At 28.8% G+C, this 8,729-nt stretch overlaps 1 protein-coding gene across 1 annotated transcript; it reads right to left on the bottom strand.

Annotated features, from left to right (window-relative positions):
• Positions 1-4,408: 4,408 nt before the first annotated feature.
• LOC126844761 (uncharacterized) lies at positions 4,409-8,121 on the bottom strand. Its single transcript, XM_050583160.1, has 5 exons — positions 8,011-8,121; positions 6,230-6,319; positions 5,323-5,343; positions 4,888-4,959; positions 4,409-4,528 (listed from the first exon to the last, which is right to left on the bottom strand). The coding sequence occupies exons 1-5, from the start codon at positions 8,110-8,112 to the stop codon at positions 4,409-4,411; spliced, it is 405 nt and encodes a 134-aa protein (XP_050439117.1). The 5' UTR covers positions 8,113-8,121.
• Positions 8,122-8,729: the final 608 nt, after the last annotated feature.

Genomic DNA, 8,729 nt, shown 5'->3' with positions numbered 1-8,729 from the left:
TATACCATTTATACATCAGCATAATAAAAATTGGAAATACGCAAATGGCGTTTCGTCAAGGTTGGATAAAGGTTTGTGTTGATTCATGCGTGATGAGACACCTGTGCTTGGTTACCGATCAAAATCGGGCGTTGTGTACCGATGTCGTAATTTGTTCATTTATTCGTTTATTAACTGATAGCAAAGTGTTATAGCACGTTTTTTTGTTGACATGTAAATAATATATTGTTTTAGAAAAAAACGTGTAGTACTTGGGGCATGCTTAAACTTTATTTTTATTAAATTAATCGTATTTTGGGTTTTCCCGGACAAATAAGGTTGACTAATGATTTTTAAATCTATTTTATATTTTATGATACACACTACATTAAGGAAAATCCAAAATTCCTAATAGCAAGATTATAAAACTTATGTACTGCCTTAAAATGATTTTACTAACATTAAATATTTTTTACGATCTACCGAATTGTATCGTAACATAATTCTTCGAAGAGTAATTTTATTACGACAAGTTGTAATAATTTTCATAGGTTTTTAAATCAAGTTAATCTAATAAATGTAAATCGCTCTCTAGGCCTGTCCTATGCTCCGTCTCCACAGTGTTAGGGATTTAACTAATGGTTTATTAGAATGCAGATGATTCATTTTCTCACACTCACACTTATACTCATGTTTTCAGAAAATATGAGTATTTTGAAAACCATTTTTTCCCATACTTGTAGGTGCATATTTTACTATATTTGTCAAAACTTGGAATTTTTTATCTTTATCCCTCATTCAAAAAACAAGTATGGATGTTGTTTTTTTAAATAGGGAAATATGTTACTAATTCCATTAATATGTAGACAAAACATTTTAATAAATGTTAGCGTTGGAATTTTTCATTTTTATCAATCTGTTCGTTTGTTATGACTTGGCAAAGATATTACATTTCCCCTTATAATTATCATTATATTATGTCTTCGGTTTTCCAAATTCCAGTAGCCCATAAAATCCATATTTTTGTTCGCATTGTTCGATAGGCGAAAACACCGATAACCAGACACAATAAAATATTTTGATACAACGATAGACAAGCGGGACCTTTTAAATTCAAACACAGTAACGGCGGCAGTGTTAACGACCGGGTCAGCATTATTATATAATGGGAAACTGTTGTGTTACTGTTGTAAAACCCGTACGAATATTGATTTTAAATAAAAATCTTTATAATGTAATAAGCCATATCAAAGATTGATGAAAACTAAAAATTCAAACAGTAGCATTTTTAAAAATCTGTTGTCAACATATCATAGAATTAAAAACGTATGTTTCTATTAGAAAAAGCGAAGTCTATATTTGATTTACGTATAGGCAATGAAGGTAAAATTTTTTTTAAGTATTGAAAAATGTATTAAAACATCTACCTAAAAGTATATGAAATAAATTATTTATAAAATATTCACATTTTCAAGGAAAATGAGTGTCTTACATTAGATAGGTCACCCTGTATATTCGAACTACAAAACTCTACCTTTTTTTTTATAGTTTTAAAGCAATATGAGAGAGATTAACATAGTGGCTAGTCGCGTATCCGAATGATTAATCGTATTAACACGAACTTTCAACACAGAAAAATATAAATAAAACTCATTATTATAAAACAGTCTAAAATACCTTCTCAGGTCCACAACTAAGTTGGCATTTCTGATCTTCTTCATCTGACACTGAATACTCTCTAAGAGTTTTGGCCACCATCACAATCTCTCTCAATTTCTCTCGATCCTGAACTAATTCTCTACAATCCTGTACTCCCAATTTATCAAGATCTTCTTCCACAACATCCAGCCATCTTTACCTGGGCCTCCCTCGAGGTCTTTTTCCCATTGGTTTTCAATTTAGGACTGCTCTACTTATATCATCCTCACTTCTCCGCATCACGTGTCCTAGTCATTGAATCCTTTGTCATCTTATGAAGCTAATGACTGATGCAATTCCCAATTCGTCTTGCAGTTCATTGTTAAATTTTCTTCTCCAAGTTACATTTTTTCTATCATAAATTGGTTCACATGTTTGATGTTGTTAAAAAATTGTTGAAATTTCTGATAGTAATACTCATTTAATAATACGTTTAAAAGTAAGTCTTTAACACAATACTTATGTACCTTCATGTTAATATAATTTTTTCAGTATAATATTGACTTTTCGACTTAGAAATATTCCAATCAAACTATTATAGAAATGATGAAATGCATTTAAATTGTAATGATAGGTATAAATATTAAATTATCATTTAATTAAAGTTAAATATTATTGAAAAAGGTTTGTAGTAGATCTAGCTATGTTTTTTTCATACCTACTCTAAAGGAATTTCCCAATATTATTATTATAATGCAACAAAACATGTTACTCGAATAAGGAAATCATAGTTGTGTACGAACTACGCATCTGGTAGCTTGTTATTATTAGAAATAAAGGTCAAACAATACGTTTAGAATTTAGATGAATAAATGTAAATAGTTTTTCACAATTATTGTTATCTCAGTTGCTAATTAATTAAAAGAGCAATATGTTGACTTAAGCATAACACTGGCAGAAATTGATTAGAAGTACCTAAGTGTGAACACACTTAGGTACTGTGTTTGATTTTTTAAATTTTGATTGGTAATTGAGAAATTGTTTTATTAAAGTATTAATTATAAATTATAATTAACTTTTACCTTAGATGCAAAAAATGGCGGTTAAAAAATTTCATCCCAGTTGTAACGAAGCATTACCATTCTTCTCACCACTTGAGATCATAGATCTTTAAAATAATTAGTAATAGGATAATATTATACTTGAAAGTGATTAAATTAATTTATAAAAAAAAAATGTTCTTAACTTTAATTTAGTTGAAATATTTAAACTTATTTAGTTTAAAACATATAATATAAAACAAAAATAGAACGTTTTGGAAAAATTACAGTCAAAACGTATTATTTCCACAAATCAAAATGTACTATTGGTTGAAATTAGTACGCTATGATGCAATTTAATATTTAAAAAATCGCATTGAAGAATGAAAAATAAATGTCTAAATACTTTACCCAACAAAACATTGTTTAAAAATATTTTTACACTTTTCACGACACCTATAACTCAAATATTCCTTGCATAGCAGAAAAATATCTCTTCTGAAAAGTCAGTGAAACGCCATTTTGCATTGTCGCCCCACAATTATAAACTAATTTTTCACAATTTATTTATATTAATATTTAATTGTTGGGGCGACAATGCAAAACTAGTTTTTTTTACAAAAACTACCAACACAAATATAGATGTATTTTGATATTTGACTGTAGGTAGGAAAGTAGGAAAAGTCCTACATTTATATCCACGGGTAGCCTGCAACATGGTAGAAAACAAAATTCACTTCATACAAAATATGAAAACTACATTTGTTTCCAAAGAATATCTCGAAATAATATGAATCAGTTTTTTGGTAAGTTATAGTGTCAATTTTTCAGTTACAAAATATGTTAATTTTTCGGGTGTCAGGACGAATACTTGAATTTTTTCAGATTTCCGCCTTAAAAGTACCTACATTTTACTTATATTTTTGATCTATCAACTTGCTAAAAATGAATCAGCGTAATAATTACATAAGTTAGTTAAACTAGAAGAAATTACAGACCACAACTTTAATACATGTTTGCACGTATTTATGTTTGTCTATATTATATTACCATTTTAAAATATAATTGTGATTTATAATCACATTTTTCTAAGCTTTAACTTCGGGTAGTCTCCATATATGTAGAAACCTATATGGTTAACCAAAAATTCTACCTCTAGTCGCGAGCCATACGGAAAAAACTATATAATATTATAAATTTATATTATCACTCATTTGTGAACTAAAAAAAATAATAATTCGTTTTAAAATCATATAACTCGAAGCTTTAAGTTTTCTACTTACTTTGGTAAGTTAAACAAATAGTAACTACTTAAAGCTATTAAATAAAAATGACATAAAACAAGTTTCGTTTCTTATCATAACCAATTCGAATCACTGATAATAAGAGTTTTGGTGGTCGGAAGTAAAATCACGGCAAAGCTAATATATTATCTATTCGTTAAGAACTACCTTTATTTATCGGTTAACTTTTTAATATACCATGTTGTCGAAAATAAACTATAACTACGAACTTAAGTGTTCGATGGCAACAACCCACACAGTTTTTAATATAATTATATATTGTACCAATTTCATTTAATGTTTAAGCCGAATTTATAATAAGGAAATAAATTACAATCACAAAAAAAATGTTTTATGATAATTCTGAATATTTATTATTAATGATATATACTAGTAATTATAGTAAATAACAAATGGTTACAAATCAGGTTTCATTGAAATATTCTTAAATGTTCTCAATCAGACAAATTAGAGCATGTTATATGTCTTGGCTTTGGCGTAACTATCCATGTCACCCATTAATTTAGAAGTATCATACATCATAGTATCGAGTACGCCGGGAGACCGAACGGCTAATAATGGTTCATTCTGGAAAAAAAATATAAATATAATGAAGACAACTCAGTTGAAAAATGTAATTTGTATTAAATGTAATAATATAATAAATATGATAACGTATTTTATGTACGATAATTATCCGAACAATTGTAAAGCAACAAATAATTGACTGAAAAAGTCTCTACAACAATTTGTATTAATTAATTGTTTTGCCTCTGAATTAAGTCAATCAATGTACGTTTTGATCAATATATTACAACTTGTTAATTTTGTTTACTTCATTTTACTCGAATTATAAATAGTAAAACAAAACAAAATACACAAACTAATATAAATTAGACACTATTGTAATTTTTTATTTTCAATAGCAGTCTAATGATAATACATACATCAATGGTTGTTACTGAGCTTGAGTATGCCGTGTTCTTTGTTACACTGTCAATACCAGTATCTAAATAATTCTGAAAAATTATAATTTACAAGTTGTATACAACATTTGACTTCGATTACTTCAGTTAGTATGTAGCTTACAAAAGTGTAAAATGTATTTGGTATACATATAAGCATGAGTGAAATGTCCCCTGGTTAGACTAAGTATGATATTATGGGCCACTTATATGCCAAAAGTCTTAACTATACTACTTCCATAAGAGAGAGTGGTATAGAAAAAAATATTTAAATATCTTTGGTCATTTATTAAAGTATAGAAATAAAAACTATAATATAAGTCAAGTTTATATGTGTTTGCTTTATTAGTCAAAAATACGTATAGCATTACGGGAATAGACAAAATAACGGCTACTTAAGTCTTAAACTAAACTTACTTTGTTGGATGCCGCATCTACCTATTTAACAAAAAAAATGTTCAAAGCTTTTACATAGTCCAATTATAACGAGTAAATTAGAATAAAATAATGTACATCAACAAAAATTAGTAAACATTATGGTATTCTTAATTTCAATAATAGTCAAACGATAATACTTATTATTCTTACCAATCCATTGTTGGTTGTTAAACCGTTTTTGTATGCTGAGTTCGGTAAAACACCATTTACTTCAGGTAATACAGAATTATATGCAGCATTCTAAAAAAAATAGAGTTAATGATTACCTATTTTAAGGGGAATGGAAATGATTCTACAAAAATCATTTTTATCTTTCGCCTAATGAATAAAAATAACTTTAAAAGTTGTATACTAGAAAAACTTAATATATTTGTACATTATTCGACATACTTAAAATTATTACTAAATCAATTTATGTCAAATATTGTGTATGCTTCATCCTTAATATATAGCGCTTTCCGTTCCCCTTAAAATTTGAATTTCTTTTTTTAAGTATTTTACCCATAGACTATCAATATCGAATCCCATATTTGGTATTCAGAATAAAGTTGATATAGGTTTATTTTTCTCACTTAGAAACTACCTGAAGTCACAGTTATAAGTAAAACTGTAAAATAAGTCAAGTTTATATGTGTTTGCTTTATTAGTCAAAAATACGTATAGCATTACGGGAATAGACAAAATAACGGCTACTTAAGTCTTAAACTAAACTTACTTTGTTGGATGCCGCATCTACCTATTTAACAAAAAAAATGTTCAAAGCTTTTACATAGTCCAATTATAACGAGTAAATTAGAATAAAATAATGTACATCAACAAAAATTAGTAAACATTATGGTATTCTTAGTTTCAATAATAGTCAAACGATAATACTTATTATTCTTACCAATCCATTGTTGGTTGTTAAACCGTTTTTGTATGCTGAGTTCGGTAAAACACCATTTACTTCAGGTAATACAGAATTATATGCAGCATTCTAAAAAAATAGAGTTAATGATTACACCGGCACACAAAAAAAATAAAGTAGAATGTGCATTTCACCGGACCTACCTACGGGTACGTATTTTGGTGCGCTGAATCCGAATTCAAGGTCAGTTTGACCCCTACACCCTCGAAATTTCGAGAAAACTTCGAAAAACCGCAAAAATGATGAAAATCGGCAGTTTTATTGATAAAAAAATTTTTTGGAACTAAACTAAGCGTGATTTTCATGTATTTCGATCCGCTGAATATGAATCGAAACTTTATTGAGACCACGAGCCGTTTTAAATGTGAAAAAATCACACAAAACTCTCGAAAATTCCGAAAAAATATAGTTTTCATGATAAAAAAAACTTCTTCTGGTCCAATTCAAATAAAATTTTATATCTTTTGATGTCTTCAATTCGCATCTTAATTTTTTTAGTCTATTCACCCTCTAGAGCTGGAAAAATTCAAAAAAATTGTAAAAAAGACCATTCATAACAGAAAACAATTGACATTCTTCATAAATTTGTTTGATCTTATCAGAAAACGATCTTCGATTCCTTTCCAAATTGAATTCTCCACAAATGTAACAAAATGAATCAGGACTTTTATTACACATATGAGAATTACTTCTTGTAATAGTATACTCTCCAGTAGCCAAGTTTCCCACTTCTGAAGAGCTGCAGTCGCTGGATGACGACGCTTGCGGGCCTGCTTCCTCACCCTAACCAGACGCCGATACTGGGTTTCCGACTCCCTGCATCGTAAAGTACTTATCACTTGTACCTGCTATGACGGCACACACGCCGTTAACCCAGGGACTCTGCCAGATGGTTCTGTTGCCCACCGTCACCACGTGGAGATGCCCTGGTTACAGGCACAAGCAATTTAGTCTTCAAAAGTCAGAAACAAGAGTGAAAAAAGAAAAAAAATTACTTTTTTCGGAATTTTGGAGGGTTTGTGTGATTTTTTTACATTTAAAACGGCTCGTGGTCTCAATAAAGTTTCGATTCATATTCAGCGGATCGAAATACATAAAAACCACGCTTAGTTTAGTTCCAAAAAATTTTTTTATCATTAAAACTGCCGATTTTCATCATGTTTGCGGTTTTTCGAAGTTTTCTCGAAATTTCGAGGGTGTAGGGGTCAAACTGACCTTGAATTCGGATTCAGCGCACCAAAATACGTACCCGTAGGTAGGTCCGGTGAAATGCACATTCTACTTTATTTTTTTTGTGTGCCGGTGTTACCTATTTTAAGGGGAATGGAAATTATTCTACAAAAATCATTTTTATCTTTCGCCTAATGAATAAAAATAACTTTAAAAGTTGTATACTAGAAAAACTTAATATATTTGTACATTATTCGACATACTTAAAATTATTACTAAATCAATTTATGTCAAATATTGTGTATGCTTCATCCTTAATATATAGCGCTTTCCGTTCCCCTTAAAATTTGAATTTCTTTTTTTAAGTATTTTACCCATAGACTATCAATATCGAATCCCATATTTGGTATTCAGAATAAAGTTGATATAGGTTTATTTTTCTCACTTAGAAACTACCTGAAGTCACAGTTATAAGTAAAACTGTAAAATAAGTGAAGTTTAGGTATGTTCTTTTTTATTAATCAACGTGGTATACGCATACCATTAAGGTAATTGACAAAACAATTGTATTAAATTTAAAACTAACTTACTGCAGTGTATGTAACATCTGTTAATGGCGTCGCATCTACTGAAAAAACATTCAATAGTGCCAAGCCGAAGCACATTACAACAAATGAACTCGAAAAAGACATTTTTACTGATTTCTCTAAACGTACTGAAATGTAAGCTGATTGAACTTAGCGATACGAAAGTATTATGATGCCCTCCTTGATTATTAAGTATCTTTTATAGGTCGAAATTTGTTTGCATTAAATTAACTGAACAATAACAATTTCTATAATTAGTTTACTTTATGATCATACCCCTATTTGCTCATTACTGTACTAGTATTAACATCTTTTATCGGAATTAACAAACATCGAGGCTAATCACATATTTAGACGATTATTATCGACATTAGTATGCATCGGTTATTGTAAATAAGGTACCTAACCGAAACTGTTTTGAATATTCAATTTATTTAATATATTTTCAGAATTATTTCACTTATGAGTTATGACTTTTATAGCTATATTTATGATTAAACTTATTAAACAGTTATTTTTCATGTTTTTATTTTTTTTATGCTTTAACCTTTCAATTGATGGTAGCATATTAAAAAAAAACCCTAAAATGTCAGGTCTCTAGGTCAACTCGTAGTACTGCCTAATGATATTTGTATTGGCACTTGATAATAACATGGGAAATTTTAATTTTACATTAAAAAAATTCTAACTTAAAAACAATATAATGCTGAAATATACCACTT

The sequence above is a fragment of the Adelges cooleyi genome, unplaced genomic scaffold, assembly GCF_023614345.1.
Source record: "Adelges cooleyi isolate 19-005CV unplaced genomic scaffold, UGA_ACOO_1.1 ACOO_flye_CR_arks_rails_tigmint_CR_PRNA_651, whole genome shotgun sequence".
NCBI classification, from domain to species: Eukaryota; Metazoa; Arthropoda; class Insecta; order Hemiptera; family Adelgidae; genus Adelges; species Adelges cooleyi.
This window is presented reverse-complemented; position numbering and strand designations above follow the sequence as displayed.